This window comes from Triturus cristatus, chromosome 6 (assembly GCF_964204655.1).
Source record: "Triturus cristatus chromosome 6, aTriCri1.1, whole genome shotgun sequence".
Taxonomy (NCBI): Eukaryota; Metazoa; Chordata; class Amphibia; order Caudata; family Salamandridae; genus Triturus; species Triturus cristatus.
The window spans coordinates 770,565,305-770,587,230 of record NC_140589.1 but is presented as its reverse complement, the minus strand read 5'-3'; the positions used below and the strand labels follow the sequence as shown (position 1 = coordinate 770,587,230).

Below are 21,926 nucleotides of genomic sequence, written 5' to 3'. Positions count from 1 at the left end.
TTCTGGTTTCACCGAGCTAAGGAGGTAGCTAACTGGACTCTACGTAGGGTATTTGGAGTGGAGGAAGATACCACAAATCATAGCTTATGGGAGTTGCGACAGGGTACTCTGATGTGATAATAAGGCGCAGTTTATAGATCGCATTAAAAGTGTTCCCGTTTCACTTGGAAATAAGGCCAGGATAGAAGTATGGGATAAAATGTGCCAGGATCTTACCTATTGTGATCTGGCGGAAGCGAGTTGCCCCAGAGCAAGCAAGAACTGAATGGCAGATACCCAGACCAATTGGCCGAAAGCCCCTCTGTATATTTATTCATACATACATACATACATACATACATACATACATACATACATACATACATACATACATACATACCTATGTATGTATTTAATATTTAATATTTTTGGGGAAAAGCAAAAGATCTAACAACCGTTGGGATGTGTGTGGGAAAATGCACTCAATGTTTGTTCATCTCTCATTTTTTTCCACGCAGAACTATAAGCCTGTGAGGTAGAACTTTCCAGTAAATATCTCAGGAATGGCCCCAGTGGTCATACTTTAACTGGTTGCCATTTTTACGGTATTATTTATTTATTTGTTTATTGCTTTTGTTTTGTCATTTGATATATTGCAGACATGGCCCGAGGGCATCACAGCGCTTAACAATAGGCAGGGCCGGACTGACCATAGCGGGCACCGGGTGTTTCCCCGGTAGGCCGCTAGGATGGGGGCCGGTTTTGGGACCCTGGGGGGCCGTTTTTGTTACCGGGGGTCGGCAATATCGGCCCCCTGTAACAAAATCGGCCAAAACCGGCCCTCACAAACTGCCCAGCTGCACTTCCCCTCACCCAGGGGGGCTGAGCAGTTTGCCAGGGCCAGTTTCTTTTCCCAGTCTGGCCCTGACAATAGGAACAAAAACAAAACAATCACAGTATTAAGTTGGTTTGTATAATTGGTGGCAACATTGCTACCGCCGGCCGTTTCTGCTTCACTACTCAGAGCTTAATTTGAGCTGGTGGTTTCCAGTGATTGGCAAGGCACTTAATGCTCAACACCTGCACTTATAACAGTCCACCATATGGTGGCGCTGTCTGTCTATTTTACAAATGAGCACAACAACAGTCGTTTATTAACCCAAGCCATTCTTATAGAGCTGGATGCCTGGAATAGTCTGAATTGACACACTTGTAGGGGTGTGATGGTTAGTTGTTGGGATAGTACTCTCATTGGCAGCACTGGAAAGGGCAATGGGTGGTGAAAGCGGCAGCAGCTTCCTGATGAGGGCCCTAGAAATGAATCTTTTACAAATTAAGCCCTGCTACATATTTCGCTAATGAATGTTGTTGTGTATTTGTCTACGACATAGCATGGTCGTATACAGTAAACAGGCTGTTGTGGATAGAATTAATACGCAATGTCATAAGATGAAGTCTCTAGAATTATGCATCAATTTAAGACAAAATCATACAGCGGGATCACTAAATTATTTAGCAAACTGTAGTAACCAGGCTGAAGCAGGAAGTTGAAAGCTGGTTATTTATTTGGCTACATGGACAACAGAGCTAGGTGGATCAGCTCTGCCAACAGCTCCCACAGGAAAACCAGTACAAAAGGTTGCTAGGACACTAGCTTTCTAAAAGCAGATAGATCATAAGACATGCTTAAAGGAACATCACATTATAATGAGATACATCACAACACAAACAAATGCAAATTAAATCGCATACTGCAGCACATTGTGTGACGTTATTATTTCACCACTTGTTATTTTATTAATTACTAATGCTGTATGGGTAAAAGTTTCAACTCACTAGTACCGGTTTAACACCTGAATACAGCAAACGGCAACGGAAAGATGACCAAGTACTATTTATAGAGGAGTTGCCACTGCACTGCGCCATGTGTGGCACTTTATTTGTAACTTTCTTTTTTTCAAAATACTTTATTGGGTTTCAGGGTACGCAAGGGTATCCAAGGCAAAATTTTACATGTGTATGCATAACATGAGGGTGATGCGCCTTAGTGGATAACGCGAGCTTAAACCGGTGATCATTGGTAGCCGAAAAAAGGGACAGGCAAAGGAAAGGAGAGAGGGAAGAAAAAGAGAAGCAAAGAGAGGGAGGAGCCACGGTTAGGCGAGCTGTAGACTCGCATTTGCATATCTAGTCACATGTTTGTACAAGGGTGGTCGATATTGGCAACTTTACATAACATGCCATTTGTAACTTTTGTTTCAGTTGAACCAGAAACAATTTTTGGATGGAAACTGCAAATTATTTAGCAGATACTGAATTGTTTCAAGATCTGGTAATTCATAATTTTATGAAAAATGACTTGACCATGTAATCACATACTTCTAAAGACACCGAGGCCCACTAATTTTCTGAGCTAGAATCCCTGATATTGCTACTCACACCCCTGTCTGGAAACATCCGGCAACTGGCTAGCAAATAAGTGCAAATCCCACCTGCAATGCATGTGTAGTGCATCCACTTCTTTTTTTTTTAAAGAAAACGTTGGTCTTGTTAACATGTGTAATTTTGACAAATGGTTCAGTCCCAGCATATTAAACTACCCTAACTCTGAGAGTTCGAGCATGCGCATACATTAAAAGGAACAGCTTCTTTACCTGCCAAGGAGCAAAAGATCCCGGTTTCGTGCAGTTCCGGTTCTGGCACAGGTTACGGATAGCACTTGCAAGAGCAGTCACTGCCAGGTGGGTACCGTAGACGAAGCCTGGCATCACACTGGCAACCAGGAAGTCCTCTCTGAGGGACCCTTGTGACACAGGAGCCTCGTAAAGCCAGTTTCCCTTGGTGTAATCAGAGATGCAGTTATACAAGTCTTGTTCACTTACGTGGGAACACCCAGCTAGAAGCATTGAGTATTGGTCTAAAAGTCTATTATTTTCAAATTCCCTTTGCCCTAGGTTTTTCAAAAACTGGGAAAAGCTGGAAACGTTTCCACCTTTAAACATGAACCCGACGATTTTGCCGACTTTGTTGATGTTGGAAATTGATGCTACCTGAAGGGACGCCGACCAGTTATCGCTGGCAACCCAGGTCTTTCTTATTTTCATCTCTATTGCCTTTTGGAAAAGCTTTATCACCAGATATGGTTTTAAGAACACAATGATGACATTTACCTTCACGTGGTCACGGATTACCTTCAGTACACTGTTTATCCTTTTGTCAATGGTCATGTCCTCCAGATAGGATGGCAGGGTTTCTCGGAAAGCGATGCATACGTTGAAGTTCATGGCCTGCCTGCCAAAGTCCTCCACTGCTAGGCGCCCATATTCGTCATCAGTGGTGAGCATCCCAATCCAGTCCCATCCGGACGTCTGGATCAGGCTGGCCATCGCCTTGGTTTGAAAGATGTCGCTGGGGATGCTTCGGAAAAATGACGGGAACCGGAAGGTGTCGCTGAGGATGTCGGCAGAAGAGGAGTAACTGATCTGCAAACCAAGAACAACCAGGGGGACATTAGACAAACGAGGAATGAAACCGATGGGCACTCAGTGCAAGCTGGATTGCATTGACATTTGATAAAAACTAATGACAAAGACTGACCCTAGACTAACTCAGAACCAAGACAATATATTTAGGCTTGCGTTTACCTTATTTTTGTTTAAAAAAAAAAATACATTTATTCATTCAATTTATTCCTCACAGCACGGGTGCTGAAGCCAAGGCAAAGGTTTCAAGAGGTGTTGGGCAAGGCAAGTAAGATAACAAAGTATATGTGGGTATATGTGGGCAGCGCACAAAAGTTGCAAAGTATCCATTAGGCATGATAGGGCAATTAACTTAGGAACTGAGCGCAAGAAGTCAGATATGTGACTACATAGAGCACTGTGTTGAGGTACAGCACCATGATACAGAGCACAATGGGCCTTATTTATGAAGGCCTTATGCCACCGTTGTGTCACTTTTCAGTGACGCTGCGCAGCATAGTCAATTTGCCATACTGTGCCCGATTTACAAAAGTGATGCATCTAGGCAGATGCGTCACTTTGTAAATGCCTACGCTACATTATACCTGTGCCACGTATAATGTATGCAGGGTGGGCATTCCCATATAAAAAAGGCTGGTAGACGTGTTGCAGTGAATTCTATGAAATTTCAGTGGGCCACTTCTACGACTTGACTGCGTCAATTCCTTACGGCAACTTCAAGCAGGCGTAAGGAGTGATGTAGGGCCTTTCACATAAGACTCGCCCCAAGTGTAATGACACAGTGCTGGAGTTACGTCAGGTTAGCGACACACTCTAGCAATGCGTCATTACTGTGCCACCAGATAGTCAGGATTCCTGATGCATCTGGTCAATCCTAGCGACATGGAGCAGCGTAGTGTAAATACGGCGCATCAATGATGTCACAAGGAGAGCGCAATGAAAAGTTTTGTATTGCTGTTTTTCCCCAGCGATGTAACACTTTTCATAAATGAGGCCCAACAAGTTTAGTCAGGGAAGGGTATGACCAGGAGGTTTAGGAGAACATTCACAAACAATTTCCATTATTTCAGGTCTTCTTTCAGTTTATCAACCTTCCTGGTGCGACTCAGGTAAACTGCCCTAGCCTCTGTCAATTTTAATCTTTCCTGCATGTTTCTGTCAAACTTTTACTCAGTTTGTAATTTAACATTATTCAAACAGAAATGCTGACTTTGTATTTAAGGTAAAGGCGTTTTCCATAAGAGAGGAACTACATGAAATTAAAATAATATTTTTATGTAAAAGCATAGCACATGGTATTTAAGTGCTGAATTATGAGATATGTATCTAGTTATCTGTACCACAGATCGTTTAAGGTAATCAATCATAGGTTAATTTCGAACACGATAGGACACTATCCATATGCAGATTCCTTATCACAAAACTAGACACATATAGGTAGAAGAAAATGCTTGCCCTTCTGACTTTTTCCCCTGCCTGCTGCACCTCTGTAACAGAAAGCTCCCAGTAGTAATTGGGCTTACAGAGTTTGTTTTTGAGTGAATAAAATAAAGATATAACCAGAGGCAGCCCTCAACAATTTGAACAGGTGCCACACTAAGGACTGGACCCAATCTGTGCACATAATCTTGTTACCTCTAGTTATCAATTGGCTCTGTCTCAAGTGTTCCAGGAAATATAGAGGTTGTCTATTATCAATATTTACTGCACCATAGATTGTGGTTGAATTGCAAATTTGATCTTAGATTGCGCTATCATTTTGTTTTTAAGAATGATGTGTTTGGGTTATTAATTGTGTGTGTAGATACATTTAAATAAGGAATATACAGTGCCATTGGGCTTTCTGGACGTCAACTAGCCAAAATGTATCACCCCACTTGTCCTGCTCTCCAGATCTCTTCTTTGGTAGAATAGTTTGTAGCTTTGTAGAAGCAAGGGATCGAATTTGGCGAGCAAGATCCCAAGAGCCATGCATTCAGGTGTGTGGCAACTATTTCTGTCCAGGGAAGATGGCTGGATGGAACTATTTCTGTCCAGGGAAGATGGCTGGATGGAACAGATGTTGATTAGCCCCCCTTTAAAAACAGAAAATCAGTGGTTGATAACCAAGTGTTGAACATTGAACTTCTTTCGGCAAATATCTGGTCAAGTTCTCTTGCAGATTTCTTTATCATAAATTGGTGGCATTATGGCACTGTAGATTGTATTAATTCGAGATTGCTGGGTAAGGGAGGCTGACTACTGCTGTAGATTGTATACATTCGAGATTGCTGGTAAAGAGAGATTGACTATTGCCCGTCGGGTGAGCAGTTCTGCTGTTGGAGTAGTTACTATGGGATTTTTAGCCTGTAGTTTGAGTGATGGGTCTGTGACTTGTTGATGGTCGATGATGAGAAGTAGTCTTCAGGATTCCTGAGAACCAAAGGCTCCATGTGAGGTCACTGCTTGGGGAAATGAGATGTGGCATTTAACCATTGTTGATAAGATGTGTATTTGGGTTTTGTCCCCATCTACAAGGTTGTTATTTGATTTCTTGTGAGTGATTTTATCTGTTGTTATTAGTGGTACAGTGTGGATGTTCCTTGTCAGGTAGGACGTGTCTAGATTGTTTCTTTGGGGCAGGGTCAGACTGGACAAAAAATAAGCCTGGGCACCAAAATAAAAGTGGACCTCATTTGTGAATCAGATAGCTAAAAATGTAGCCCAGGTGGTAAACTGGGGCAGTTTTGAACATGTAAAGCCACGCTGACTAAGTGTTTTGCATAGATTACAGCTTGCTGCAGGAAATGTTTGGTTTAATTATAATATCTGGGACATCATCAGTTTAAACCGGCCCAGCAGACCCTAAAACAGGCCCACAAATAGCCATAAAACTGGCCCACACACTGACCTGTCAGACCAGCCCTTTGACACTGCTCGCTTACCCTATTGGCCAGTCTGACTCTGGTCTGTGGTGAGACTTGCTTTTTACTTTGAGCCTATCCTCAAGTTTCACCAGAGTTTTTATGAACCAACTGGAATTCGAACTCAGTGTTTTATTGGACAGGAAATTCTGGGTCCTCACTATTTCCGCTCATACAACAACTCATGCATACATTTTCAAAGATAAGTATACAACATGAGGCTTGATTTCTTTTACTTTCACCAGAGCGAAAGCACATTTTCCCTAGCGCTTAGAAAAAGAGACTATCTCCAAAGACAATAAAAGGTTGACACTACTATTTCTTTAATGTACATCCATCTGCCAGTAGGTATCCTGGCGCTTTACCAGGGGGCAACATTCTAACCTCCCATCTCGATAAGATGATAGAAGCAGGACCCGCACTTACTTGCACCTTGCTGGACAGTCAGGCCCCTCCCTTTTCTGCTTCAACATTTACAGTACATATACTTCAAGGGGAGTGTTTTGTGTAACTGTCCACAAGTAATAACATATTCGTGTTATTGTTCTGTCTGGTGTTTGCTATGGCCCTTTAGGCTATTAGACATCACTTCCAGTAAGTTTTATGTGCCGGAGACACCCAATGACATAGAGAGAGAGAGAGAGAAAGAGCGAGAGAGTGAGAGAGAGTAAAGGTCTGTGGCAACAGCCACACTTCAATAGTTATCACAATAAACAGGTGCTGGTTTTGTTTTTTCAGCGTGAAGAAAGTAATTCTTTTCACGACACGTCATTCCGCTTTAACCTGAGAAGGCAAAAAAATTATTTTGAGTACATAAGTGCAATCTGGGTCAGTTACACATATTTTTTTCAGTGTTTAGGGAAGTTAAAGTGTAGAACAGACATATAGGTAGAGGCATTTGCATGCTGAATGCCCAGTTTGCACTATACATATAGATTAGAACATTCTGATGCGGAGAGCACCGTTGAAGACAAAGGAGCAGCAGAGGCCTATGTGGCCTGGTAAGGGTCCTCTGCTCTCAACATTACGATGTCCTAATACACAGTCTCTGCCTCTCGCTTTCCCCTGCCTCTCCAGGATATGTCGATTAGGCAGGGGAAAGCAAAAGGCAGAGGCTGTGCAGCAGGGAGCACAGGAGCCTTGTGTTGTATTTTACTGTATGTCTTGCGCTTCTCTTCCGTGCCGTGTGCATATGCCCAAGGTTCTATGGCGACCATACATTCTGGAGTAGAACCTTGGGCATAGGAAGCAGTTGGGGAGACAGTTGAGGCATAAGTAAAACATGACACTTTCCTCCTCCTGTAGCTCACAGTGACACTGGAGCCTCGGAAGTAGGGAGGAGAGAATTCTGCTCAGCTCCTGGTTTCCCTGGCTCGTCTGAACGAGAGAGTTCAGTTTAGCCGCCCCAGAGAGAACCAGGGGCTGACTTTAGCCTCCTTTCATAGCTATAGCTGCAAATGTTCAACAGCTAGCAACTGTTTTCCTGGCACAGCTGTTATCTGTTGAACATTCACAGCAAAAGCTGTGAATCAAAGGCTTCGGTGGTGCCGGGGGAAGGGATTTTCAACCCCCTTGGACTTCAAGAGGCCTTTATTTTTTTAATTAGGGCATTCTGTCCTCATGGGGTGGAATGTTATAATAGCCTACTATCCCACCGCAGCGCCCATTAGGATTTTTCTCAGTTTAGGAGTAGTAAAGTTAGGAGTCCTAACTTTACTACTCCTAATCTGAGAAAATCCTAACTTTAAGACTTTCGGTATTCACAGAAGGCATTTAGGAGTCCTAAAGTTAGGAGTCCTAACTTTACTACTCCTAAACTGAGAAAAATCCTAACTTTAAGTCTTTCGGTATTCACAGAAGGCATTCAGGAGTCCTAAATTTAGGACTCCTAACTTCTGTGAATACCGAAATGAGTAAGTGCCTTCTGTGAATACCAAAATGGTAGAAAGTTTAGGATTTTGTCTTAAGTTAGTTCTGTGAATCGGGCCCCTAGACTCTGCATCTGTTCTTTGTTGCATTCTGATTTTGGAGTTTACCATTTTATGCCTTTTGTGCCGAATAACCTATATTTGTAGACTCGCCTCTGTATTGATCTTTTTGTCTCTATATACTTTGATTCTTCGCTGTGTCTACATCCAGTTGTTTTTGGCCTTATAATAAATCGACAAAACTGAAGTTCGGAGTCTGTGGTCCTTTAAGGCATGTCTATATTGAAAGTATAATCCTGAATAGTTTTGCTCCCCTCAATCACTTTTAGTAGGTAAATAAAGACCATCTGTGGCAAATCTGATGAGGAAGATTGGGGTGCAATTTGGCGTAAACAAATGATAGCAGAGGATGGTTTGCCTCTAAAGGCAAGGGGAGAATAGAGAAATTAGGTGTAGAGTAGGAAGAATAGCGGCTTCTGATGCGGAGTGAATAACAGCAAAGATTGGCGGAGACCGGCGGACGTTGACGGTGCAGCGGAAACAGTGGTAGCATGAGTATGAAAGGAACTGTGTGGTGTGTTAGATTGCGGTGATTAATTAATTGTGTGATGTCTTGCTGAGTTGGGATGTATGTTGAGTGATTGTGGTTATTGGTACTGGTCCGAACACGTGCAGATCAGGAAGTTTGGTGAACGGACTCAAGAGAAGTCCAAGATCCCGGGATAGTTTTGTATTGTAATTGTCTGATCAGAATTGTGAGAGTCGTGAAGCGCTATCGACGATTCACTTGTGATAGGGAACTTTGTGTGAGTGAGGGAATAGGTCGCAGTAGGAAGCCCCAGGTACCGGCGGTGGACTAAGGCGATTGAGTTACCAACGCAGGTTGGGGGTCACAGCGGATGAACGTTCTTGTATGTATGCTCAATTGATCTTTTAGCGGACAGACAATTACTTGTTTTATGTAACTAAGTTATTGTGACTGTGTTAGGAACAGTTACTAGGTTTAATAACTTTTGGATATATAGTTACTTGTAGTGCGAATGTGCGAGCGAGTGTATGAAGTAAATTTGTAAAGGCAGGTGAGCCGCTGCAAAGAGTGAGCAGTGACATCAGTGTGCACCACGCTGGGATAGGTCGGTTGGTGTGCGCCGCGCCTGGATTGGTCGACGTTCGTCTGAAGCTGAATATTGGATTGTAGGTTGCAAATTGATGGATTCTCATAATGTGATGCTTGAAGGTATTGCGAGATTTATGTAGAGGTGATACAGGGGTGGTGACTCGGGTTGGAGAAGAAGCTATGCCAGAGGACACTCTGGCACATTACATGGCAACGAATGTAGGACTCCATACCATAGTGTGGCTTCAGAATTGGCATGAACTCACAGAGAAAGAGGGTGAATTGGCCTTCCCTGGTTATGGATCATTTCATATGGAGGAGCTGTACCAACTGAGGGAGGTAATGTCTGCCCTTAAACCTCCACCTAGACCCACACAATTCGAAGCATTAGATGCTTGGATGAGAGCAGCATTAGCGAAGAGAAGAGAGACTTCACAGGGGAGAATGAGTAAAGCGATGAAGGCATATCAGGATGCTAGATGGGACGCACAGTTGAAGAGATAGAGAGTAGACACCATAGAAGGAGAACGATTGTATCCATTCAGGCTGTTAGAAGGTGGGTCAGAAGGGAAGAGTAAGACAGAAGAGCATAGTGATACCGATGACAGTTTTCTTGATAGACTGTTAGCAGAACATCCTCCACCCTGTGACTCTAGGTCCGAGGCAGAGAGGACTCAACAAACAGAAGAAACTCTTGGAGAGAGACAAGTGGGTTCAGAGGAGCAGCCAATGGGAGTAAGAGGGAGGATTTTTGTGGGAAGATGATTCCCAGGAGGGTCTGGAGGAATAGGGTATCCACATTCTGAGCCAACTGAATCTACAGGAAATATGCAATTACCAGATTCTCTGTCGGTACCAGTGCTTTCAATATATAACCCAAGAGAGAGAGCACTCGATAGTCATCAGCATACAGGAGAAGGGGAGGAGACTATATCTGGAGGGAGCCTTACAATGAGTGGAATAGGCATGGCTCAGATACCAGTGGAAGCTAGTGCTCAACTGCCAGATACGGCTGATCCATCAGGGATGGACAGCGGGTCAGAACGAAGACGGACAAGAGCTTTGGCAAATTCTAGATCAGACATCAGAATGTGGGTTCCACAGGTGAGGGAGTCAATGATACAGAATGAAGAAAGAGAGATGAGACGAGAAGCACCTAGAGCAGCACTGTTGGGGCCACATTTTCTGTGTCCAGGGAATCATTGGAGAAGCCGAAGCTGGGAGAGAGAAATTAACCCAATTGTGAGAATGGAAGAAAGTAGGGGTCCAAGGAGAACGCAAAGTTGTGACAGGGAGGAATTGGGAACTGAAAGAGACCAGAAGATGATACAGGGTGCATTGAAGGCACCGTTGTTAGATGTGGTGAGATTAAAAGCAGAAATCAATGAGGTAATTGAAGGGAATCTACCATTCGAAAGAACTGATACTTACAACCCAAATAAATTGCTATACGTAGCTAAGGACATCACCAGAAAGGCGAAGAGAGCTCATGATGCCTTGTCACAATTGGGCTGAAGGTATGAGGTGGATTTGACAAAGACTAAAATGATGCAAGGAACCTGTCGATTGAATTACACAGATAAGGAATTGGAAGAGAAGCCAATGATAGGACTAAAAGCATACATCAGGGAACTGGTGAGAGGGATGCGAGGTTGGAAAGAACTAGATAGATGGGAAGAGAGATGGGTTAAAAAGAAAAGTGCCAAGAATGGGACAGGAAATACTCCGCCTCCGGGTGGAGGGACGGAAGCCGCAGGAAATTTCCCTCTGAGAGAAGTACAGAATGGAGGGTATGTACATGTGCCATGGAGCAGGGGTGATTTCGCAGCATTCACTAATGATTTTACTCGGCTGAGGGAAAAACCTGCTGACTGGTACAAACAATTAGATCGGATTGTCAAGATTTCAAAGGTGTTCTGGATTGATTTGAACACCTTGTTTGATATAGTGGTTCCAGTTGACTTGTGGGGCTGCATGTAAAATTGCCATTGAGTGGCCAGCTGCAGAACCAGCTAGAGACCCGGTGAATAATGGTCCTTCACCTGAGGTAATGAAAATATATGAGCAGGTGATTACCTTGTTATAATCGAAGGTTATTTCCCCAAACTGTTGATTGGCTTAAGATTGATCGCACCACTCAAGATCCGAAAGAATCGGTAAATGACTATTATGAGCGATTGTTAGTGGCTTTTAAACAGCATAGTGGTCTGGACACTATTGAGCAGAAAGATATGGGACAGTTTGTCTCAAAGTTTCTGCTGGGATTAAGATCTGATATTAGCTTGATGATACAGACACATTTGATATGTAGGCAAAATAAAACGGTGGACGAAATTCTGCATTATGCAAAATACTGTAGTGATCAGGTGGAATCGACACAAAATAAATTGAAAGACAAGTTGATGTTGTTGCAGTTGAGGAATGCCAAAAGGCCCGATCAGATGCAAGGAGGAATGGGTCGAGGCAGAGGAGGTGGTGGAGGAATGGGTCAACAGATGGTGACCCAACCTGGTCAGGGAAGAGGAAGAGGCATGGACGTGAGTACAAGCGAGTGGGTGGCACAACAAAAGAAGGTCACTGCATGCCATTATTGTCACAAAACCGGACATTGGAAGCACGAGTGTCGATTGAATCCAGCAAATCAATTACAGAATGAGGGAGAGGGACAAATGTCCGAGACTTTGAATACCGTGACTAGACCTAGGTCCATGTATGGAGGGTATGAGCCGCAAGTACAAATACCTCATCCTCCAAGAATACCTATGCATAATCAGACATATCATCAGATAGCTTACTTTGAAATACAAGACAGATTTGATCAGAATCTGAATAATCAGGAGTACCAGAGGGGGGTGTAGGAAGGTTGCACTTTGGGTGCAATTCTGGAAGTAGATAAGAGTGGCCCATTTGTAGATGTAGAAGTGAATGGATATCATGTCACCTTCTTGTTAGACACTGGAGCTGCGCATTCTACAGTAAGAACAGAAGTGGTCCCAAATGTATCACTTTCAGGACAATTGATTCAAGTAGTGGGAGTCAGTAACTAGAAAATGACAAATCCATTGACAAATGAGTTACCTGTGAGAATAGGACCGTTTCGGGATAAACACCAATTTGTAGTGTGCAACACAAGTCCAGTTTTTCTATCAGGGCGAGACCTTCTATGTAAACTAAATTGTACCATATCATGCACTCCGAGAGGTGTGGAGTTGCAGACCTGTGATGATGATGCCGATTTTAAAATGGTTAATATGAGCATGTGTGCAGAACTGTTTGTGGTCCTCACTATAGAGGAATTACCGCATGACTTGAGAGACACGGTTTCCCCAAAAGTGTGGGATTTCACAGGTGAAGAGATAGGTCTGATCCGAGGGGTTGATGCTGTTAAGATACAGGTCAAACCAAATGCCGAATTTCCACGAACGCCGCAATATAAATTAACTCCCGAAACTGTGGCCGGAATAAGACCTGTCATTGAGTCCATGATTGCAAAAGGCATTCTCAAGGAGATACGAGGAACTCCCTGTAACTCACCTACCATGGGACTGCAGAAGCCCAGTGGCAAGTACAGAATAGTGCAAGACCTACGTAGGGTTAACAAAATTGTGATCCCATGTTGTCCTGTGGTACCGAATCCAGCTGTTATTCTATTCCAGATACCATTTGAAGCAGATTGGTTTACAGTCATAGATTTATGTCAGGCATTTTTCTCGATACCAATACATGAAGAGAGCCAGTATTTATTTGCATTTTGGATGGGCGACCGTGTCTTAACATGGTGTAGAATCCCTCAAGGGTATACAGAAAGCCCCTCTATCTTTAGCCAGTGTTTGAAAAAGAATCTTGAAGGGCTGGTGATGCCTCAGAAGTCAGTCCTGGTCCAATACATTGACGACCTCCTAGTCGCTTTAGAGACCGAAGACGCTTGTAGGATTGACACTGTGGCTTTGTTGAACCATTTGGCAGAGAATGGACAAAAAGTGTCCCCAAACAAACTTCAGTATTGTTTGCCTGAAGTACAGTATCTAGGGCATCGGATTGAAAAAGGAAAATGAAGGGTGTCACCGGATTGCATAGGGACGATCCTGCAAATGGGAACTCCGAAAACACAAAAAGAAGTCTGCATGTTTTTGGGAATGGTCGGCTGTTGTCGACAGTGGATCCCAAACTTTTCATTGCAAGCAAAGTCACTGTTGAGACTGACTCGAAAAGACATTAGTGATCCAGTACAATGGGATGAAGAATGTTTGAGAGCCTTCCGTGAGCTGAGAGAAACCATATGTCACGCCCCAGCTCTTGGAATGCCAGACTATAACAAAGTGTTTTCGCTTTTCTGCTGTGAGAAGGAGGGATGTGCGTTAGCGGTCCTTGTACAGACACATGGGGGTGCCTGTAGACCAGTGGCTTACTTTTCAGCTACATTAGATCCAGTAGCTTCTGCGTTGCCCGGATGTCTCAAATCCGTAGCTGCAACAGGTGTCAGCATTGAGATATTTGAAAGCATAGTGATGGGTCATCCCCTTATTGTTTATGTGCCACATTCAGTAAAACTGTTGATGACAAGAACGAAGGCACAGTATCTAACAAATAATAGACTGACTAAGTATGAGCACGTTATTTTGGCTTTTGAAAATGTAACTTTGAAACATTGTACCACCTTGAACCCCGCTACGTTGCTGCCCATTCCGCAAGAGGAAGATGATAAGGATTGTGAAGAGCATGACTGCCTCAATGTTACTGAACTATCTACCAAACCCAGACCTGACATTGTTGATGAACCTTTGCCTGAATCTGATTTGATCCTTTTTGTTGATGGTTCATGTCTCAGAGACAATGAAGGGTATTTGAGAGCAGCGTTTGCTGTGTGCTCCCTCATGGGAGTAGTGGAAGCTGCATGTTTGAATAGAGTATACTTTGCTCAGGTAGCCAAGAATATTGCTCTGATACGTGCCTGTATCATCACAAATGGAGTCCAAGTGACGATCTATACGGACAGTCAATATGGGTTTGGAGTAGTTCATGACTTTGGTCAGTTATGGTCAGAGAGGGGATTTTTAACATCCTTAGGGTCCCAAATCCGTAATGGAGAATATGTGCGCCAATTATTGGACGCCTTGCAGAAACCCAAAGAGATTGCTGTGGTGCAATATGCTGCTCATGGGAGGGGGAAGGACTTTGTTACAAAGGGAAAAAATTATGCAGATGAAGTAGCTTGTTTTTGTGCTATACATGCTTGTGTTTTCAATGGAGAATATATCGGAGAGAGCACAGAAGAGACCGAGCTCAGCATGATGTTAGCTATAGGTAATACTTGGGATGAGGTGAAGCGGTTGCAGGATGAGGTCTCAGAAGAAGAAGCTGCTTCATGGGTTAGAGCAGGCTGTGAAAAGAGAGAGGATGTCATTTGGGTGTCACCCGATGACAGAGCAGTATTACCCAACTGTCTATTGAGCCCGATGGCAAGGCAGATTCACGGAGCAGTTCATCTGGGAAGAGATTCCATGGTGCGAGTGCTCAGGCAAATGTGGTTTAACCCATGATTTTGTGTGAATGCTGAAGAAGAGTGTCGCTGGTGTGTTACGTGTCAGCAAATTAATGTCGGAAAGAAAACTGTGGTTGCAATGAGTCACATTGGGAGATCAGGAGGCCCTTTCAATAGAATACAATTGGACTTTATTGAAATGCCCAGATGTAACAGGCTTAGATATGTTTTGGTGGTGGTGTGTATCTTTTCACGTTGGGTGGAGGCCTATCCAACTAGACAATGTGATAGTCTTACAGTGGCAAAGCTGCTATTAAGAGAACTGATACCAAGGTATGGATTTCCGGCCTCTGTGGAGACCGATAGAGCAACACACTTCCATAGCGAACTCATGAAATTGCTGTGTGCCGCCTTGAATATTGATCAGAGGTTGCATTGTAGCTACAGACCTGAAGCATCTGGTCTTGTGGAGCAGGTACATGGCACAATCAAGATAAGAGTGGCTAAGGTTTGTTTGTTGACTGCATTGAAATGGCCAGATGCGTTGCCACTAGTCTTGATGAGTCTGCGTAGCACTCCTGACAGGAGGACAGGGCTCTCCCCCCATGAGATATCAACTGGAAGAGCTATGTGACTGCCTATGGTGCCAGCTACGGCATTGATAAACATCACAGATGATATGGTGTTGGATTATTGTAGGGGACTGGCTGATGTGGTTAATTCTGTATCTCACCAGGTCGAGGCTGCGACTGCATCCACCTTGAGAGACCTGCTGCATGATCTTAACCCTGGTGACTGGATGCTGGTTTGAAAGCATGTGAGGAAGAGCTGCCTTAATGCTTGTTGGAGAGTTCCATATCAGGTGATATTGGTCGCTAGTACAGCTGTGAAGTGTGGGGGATTACCGAACTGGATCCATGCTTCCCATACTAACCGAGTTCCACAGCCCGTGGAAGAAACGACTTCCCTTGCTCCAAAAAGAACAACTGAAAATGCAACACAAATTGAAGGAACAGATCAAGTTATAAATAGTTCAGAAGAGGCTGACCAGTCAACCGAGCAGGAAAGAAGAGAGCAAACTGCCTCAGAGTTAAGTACAGAACCTAAGATCAATGAGATTGCGGATGTGAACTTTGAACCAGACCTGAAAGGCTTGGCGCAGAAGGGTCAGACCAACAGGAAGAGAAGAGAGCAGATGCTAGAGCAGAGAAGTGGCCAGCTAGAAAAGAAAGGCTGAACATAAGGCTTGCATCTGAGAAAAATCTTGCTCCAATTCCTGAAACGTCTGAATCTGATCAAAGTGAAACAGAAGAAGGACTAGACGGTCTGAGACGATCCAGAAGAAAGAGGATACTGTCTCAAAAGTACGCATCTCCTGAGTGGACGTATCTGGTTGCAGATGCAGAGACCGAAGAATTCCGGGAGAATAGGAACTGGAACAGTGAGCCTTGGAGGGGACACCCTCTCGATTGACATTCAGTTACTTGTCCCCGAAGTAGAAGCCTTTGGAACCCTAACGCTGACAGTCCCTAACCCACCAAGACTGAGTGGTTTGCGATTTGTGATCCTCAACCAGGTTGTTTTCCCTTCATTTGGTCGACAGCTCACTGCACAAGAATTGGGAGAAATCCGTGCAGAAATTCTGCAACTCTTCCTTACTATACTTGGCTCAAATATTATTACAGATGAAGCTTGAACTGCGAATAAAGAACACATTAGGTCTTAGAAAGAAGATAACCTAGATCAAAGAGGAAGAAGATTTAATTTTTAGGGACTTTCAAATAGCAGAAGAATTGAGGGTTAGGGCTGACTACATCTCTTCAATAGGTTTAGTATTATTGGAGTGAATACTGCAATAATCAAATGGAAAAAGCAGATTAAAAGAGACTATGGGGCATATGCATCAACATTAGCATTTGCGATTCCTTATTAGCGAAAAATAAGGAATCGCTAATAAGGAATAGCAAAAGGCTATGCATGTAGGAATCGCTATTCAAATAGCGATTCCTTAACATTCCTTATTACCGAATCGGTAATACCGAATCGGTAATAAGGAATACCTACCCATTCATTCCTATGGGCTTGGAGGCCCATAGGAATGAATGTAAAGCCATTCTGTATTAGCGATTCGGTATTACCGAATCGCTAATAGCTGGAGCACTTTCAAGGGTGCCAGGGTGTCAAAAGGACACCCTGTTGCACCCCTGAAAATGATATGTGCACATATGTTGCACACACACATGCTCTAAGGGCATGTGTGTGCGCAACATGACACTTTGAAAAATGCACAAAAGTGCATTTTTCAAAGTTTTTGCAAATTACCATGCAGTTCATCTTCATGGTAATTTGCTCCCCTTATTAGCGAAATCGCTAATTTTTTAACTTTGATGCATTGCATTTAAGGAATCTCACTTTGGGATTCCTTAAATGCAATCGCTATTTAAGGAATCGGTATTTAAGGAATCCCTATTTAAAGAATCGCTATTTAAGGATTCCTTAAATACCGATTTCTGCTTTTGGGTTGATGCATTGGGATTGGGTATTTTTTACTTAATACCGGGAGCTAATAAGGAATCGGTATTTTACCGACTGGATTTTGGCTTGATGCATAAGGGTGATTGTGAATAGCTGAACAAAGCAATAGTAGAATAAAGCAAAGAAAAGAGGAAACAAAAAGGAGACTTTATTATTTTCCTTTGCACTTCACAACTGAACAGTGGAACATGGCTTCCAAAAAATCAGGACGCAAGCAAAAGTGTATAATTGGTACCCTCATTGTAGTAGGGCTTATTGTCATAACTGTGGTGATTGTCACTTCTTTGGCTGGGTCTCACGATGCTGAAAAGAACGGGGAACAGACTACATTTACAAGACCCGTCTCAGATTTAGAAGAGGGTCCATCCATAAAAGATAGAGAGATGATCACAGAAACTAGTAGAAAATTACATGTAGATCTGTCAAAAGGTGATTTCACGTTGAATGCATATGCTCGTTTATTATATGAGTATATATGGAAGCGAAAGATTGTTATGTGTGTATGTAACTACCCGCATTAGTAGAAGAAGGTATTCAGTACCATCATTTGCCTTTGACCTATGGCATCACATGTTTAGCATGTTTAATAGTAAGGCACACTTTGAGTACTATTTCACAAATTATGATGTGGTACTCTCCGAAGTCCCAGTTCTTAAGTACATGAACAAATATGATTATTATAAACAGGTAGAGCGAATGTCTAGATATTTTGTGCCTACTATTACTTTAGCTACATCTTACGCCCACAGACATAATTTGACCTGCATGTTAATAGACATTAAAAAGAAGTTTGTAGATCAGATAGAAGATCGGCATAGGTAGACCTTATTTAAACCAGATCCTAAGCATAAAGTTATTCCATGGAACAAAGAAGAATTAGATCAGAAGGCAAAAGGATGTTCTGGACTAATAGCTTTAGACTTCCAACAGAAGTAGAAACTGTGCATTAGACACCCGTCAACATATTATGACAAGATTTTCGTGGGTGAGAGTGATTGTGAACACATTTTCCTGATTGAAGAATCCATTAGAAAAGCGCTATTGGATAAGTTAACCATAGTGCCCAATGTGCATTTTGTGTGTGGAAAGAATGCCTATGTGAAGTTGCCCAAGAATTGGTATGGTACGTGTTATTTGGCTGCAGTATTTCCCAAAATCTTCCATGTGGATGATTTATGGCTCTTAGAAGGAAAAGGACCCCATAGAGGAAAATGCGGTGCAAGTGCCTGAGAAATCATTGGTGATGTGTTTGGAGCTATGATACCCAGTATCGGTGGGATTTTGAATGATGCGAAAATCAGAAAGTTGGCAACATTAGTAGATAAACTCTCTGTGAATACGGCCCAAATTCTCTTATTAGTTGATGGAGAGATGGTCTCGATAAGGGCTATGGTTCTTCAAAATCGCCTTGCTTTAGATGTGTTACTAATAAAAGCTGGAGGAGTCTGCAAATTACTGAGATTGCAACAGTGCTGCACTTATATACCTGACAATTGTCGGGATATAAGGAAATATATTAATAATATCTCAGATATAAATCGAGAGTTACGTAATCTGGCTGCTGAAGGACTCTGGGACCAAATTGGTAAGGGATTTGGAAAGATTGGGAGCTGGTTTGGAAGTTTGGGGCAAGGAATAATGGGATACATCTTGAAACCATCATAATAGCTGTCATTTGTATAATTGTCCTACAGGAAGCCATTAAGGTGTACAAATGGCAAAAGGCCAGACATCAGGAAAATGTCCTGAAAAAGCGGGAACAGCAAATGGAACGACCGCAGGACAGTCATTACCAGCACCTTAAGGGGTTAGAAAGATTTAGACAGGGACAGCAAGCTACAGCTTCTGTTTAGGTTGGTCTTTTCTACAAGGAGAAAACTGTCAGAGAATATAATGTTGGTGTTATGACACTAGTCATAAGAGGGGGGAACTGATAGAGCGCTTTCAGCAATCTATATTGTATGGGTGCACTATATTCATGGTTAAGATGCACTCACATGCAGTTTATCGTTTGCTGTGTTTTATGATCATTAAGATGTATTTAGTTGAATCATTTAAACATTAATCGTAGTGAATACCTTCAAGTAGAACCGTATATGTATTGAAATTCCTGAATGTATAAGATACACGATAATATTATATTCATATAGTGTAACTGTGATTAGTTTAAGTTGTCCGAGTCTAGGCCCAAAATCACAGATTGTTTTTAGTTTCGCATCTCCTTGGACTCTCCAGAAAGAAATAATTAAATTCATGTAGTGTTCGAAAAACAGAGTGTTCTCCTCCTACTGCAGGTGCAGGAATGCAAACTCGTTATTTTCAGATTGAAGAAGATACTCGGAATGTCTTTGAAGATGGCTGGAAAGTGAGAAGGGAGGACGCCTTTCATGTCTGGCCTATCTGGGAACCAAGGCCATTCGAACAAAGAAGATTTAATTAAAAGGCTCCTGGAAATTTACCACACAAAGTTGCAATGGAAAGTTTATAATGACGTATTGCCAATTGAATCCCATGTTTTTGTATGATGCGCAGGGACAGTAAAACCAGACTTCTGCTACATTTCAGAGGAGAAGGAGCATCTTAGAGTGAGCTCCAAAGCCTTAAGCTTATCAACCCATTTGACGTGAGTACTTCCAAGGAAGTCAACACGTGCTGACACCTTTGGGAAATGATGGAAGGGAATTAGGTAGGACCTCCATTTAGAGCAGTGTAGGGAAAGATATTTTATTTCTTCCTAATGAAAAGGGACCTAGGGCCAGATGTAGGTAGCTAAATAACGGTCGGTAACCCCAAAATTTGGTATTTAGTATTTAGCCATTCCTAATGTAGGTGATGATTTGGTAAATACCGTATCTGTATTTACCGAATCGGTATTTACCGATTCGGTAAATGCAATGTAGAAAGCACATAAAAGAGTGCTTATGTGCTTTAAGATTTCGTTAATTACTACCAACTTCATGTTGGTGGTAATTAACGAATTCCTTTAAAAATTCACTTTTTAATTTTTTTTTAAGTGCCATGTGGCACACATCCATGCCCTTAGGGCATGTATGTGCCCCACATGTGTACACAGGCACATTTCAGGGGTGCAACAGGGTGTCCTTTGGACACCCTGGCACCCTTGAAATACCTCCTGGTATTACCGATTCGGTAATACCGAATCGCTAATACCGAATGGCTTTAGATTCATTCCTATGGGCCTCCAAGCCCATAGGAATGAATGGGTAGGTGTTCCTTATTACCGAATCGGTATTACCGATTCAGTAATAAGGAATATTAAGGAATCTGTATTTTTTTTTTTATTTTTTTTTAAAGGTTTTTATTGAACAGAAAAAAGGATACAAGCATGGGCCTACAACCACCAGGGCCGGCCGCTAGAATCAAAAAGGATCACACAGCGTTAAAGTCATCAACCGACCCATGGTCCCCAGCCCATTACAGAAGCTCCGGATACTCCTAAGGGAATCAGGATACATACGTTTACCATAAATAACAACTAAAAACAAAAGGCGAGGCGTAGTGACATGAAGTGGGCGTCAGACTACAGCAGGGGGACCCTACATCCGACCACCAGATGGCGGTCAAGGGAAAGGAGGACTAAGAGGTCAGGGGGGGTCACGGGAGAGCCAGGTCTACACTCGCATATTCCAAATACGCAAGGAACCATCAAGGGTCAGGGGGACAAGGCAACCTCGGAAGTGTCCACCAGGGGGGGAGCACAAATATTTCCCCGATACTGATTCCATTGCCCCCAGATTCTACCCCATGCCCCCGGTTTACCACGAGCCACATACACAGTCTTCTCCCTGAACATGCACCAGTCCATGTTCTCCTTCCAGACAGACACGGTGGGCGGCCGCTGGGAACCCCAAAGCTGCGCTATATCTCTCTTGGCAATCATGTTCCCCAGGGCCGCCCACCGAGCCTGGGCCGCGTTATAATCATTGGGCTCCCACACATTCAGAACACAGCGACGCACCTCCGGCAACAGAGCGACCCCGGTGACTTGTCCCATTACCACATGCACCCGGCGCCAGTATTCCGCCACCTCGCGGCACTCCCAAAGGATGTGGAGAAAGGTGGCACTAAGCCCACAGCCCCGCTTACAGAGCCCGTCGTCATAAAATCCCATCGAAACCAAACGGGGACCCGTCACGTAAACCCGGTGGAGAATCTTAAGCTGGACCAGACGGAGACGGGCCGGGATGGCCACCTCCTTAGGGGACGACAGTGCGGACTGCCAGTCCTCGTCGTCCAGCTCCACCCCATCTCCCGTCCATGCCTCCCGAAGACGCACCAAGAGGTCAGCCCGATTATTAATAAGTTTTTTATAAATTAGAGAGATAGTGCTGTCAGGCACGTGACCATCGAGTATGCGGTCCTCGAGGGGCGAAGAAGCCGGGACCTTGGTCCCTACCCCAAAGACCGAGAGCAGGGCATGCCGAACCTGGGCGTAACGGAAGAACTCCCTTTCAGTAAGCTCGTATTCACTCTGGAGCG

At 43.3% G+C, this 21,926-nt stretch overlaps 1 protein-coding gene across 1 annotated transcript in view; it reads right to left on the bottom strand.

The window, feature by feature from the left end:
• Positions 1-21,926, bottom strand: part of LOC146817844 (G protein-coupled receptor family C group 6 member A-like) — a 266,256-nt gene that overhangs the window by 185,299 nt on the left and 59,031 nt on the right. The window contains exon 3 of the mRNA XM_085611306.1: positions 2,634-3,461. Within this exon, the coding sequence (XP_085467432.1) occupies positions 2,634-3,461 (828 nt within the window). The remainder of the gene's footprint in view (positions 1-2,633; positions 3,462-21,926) is intronic.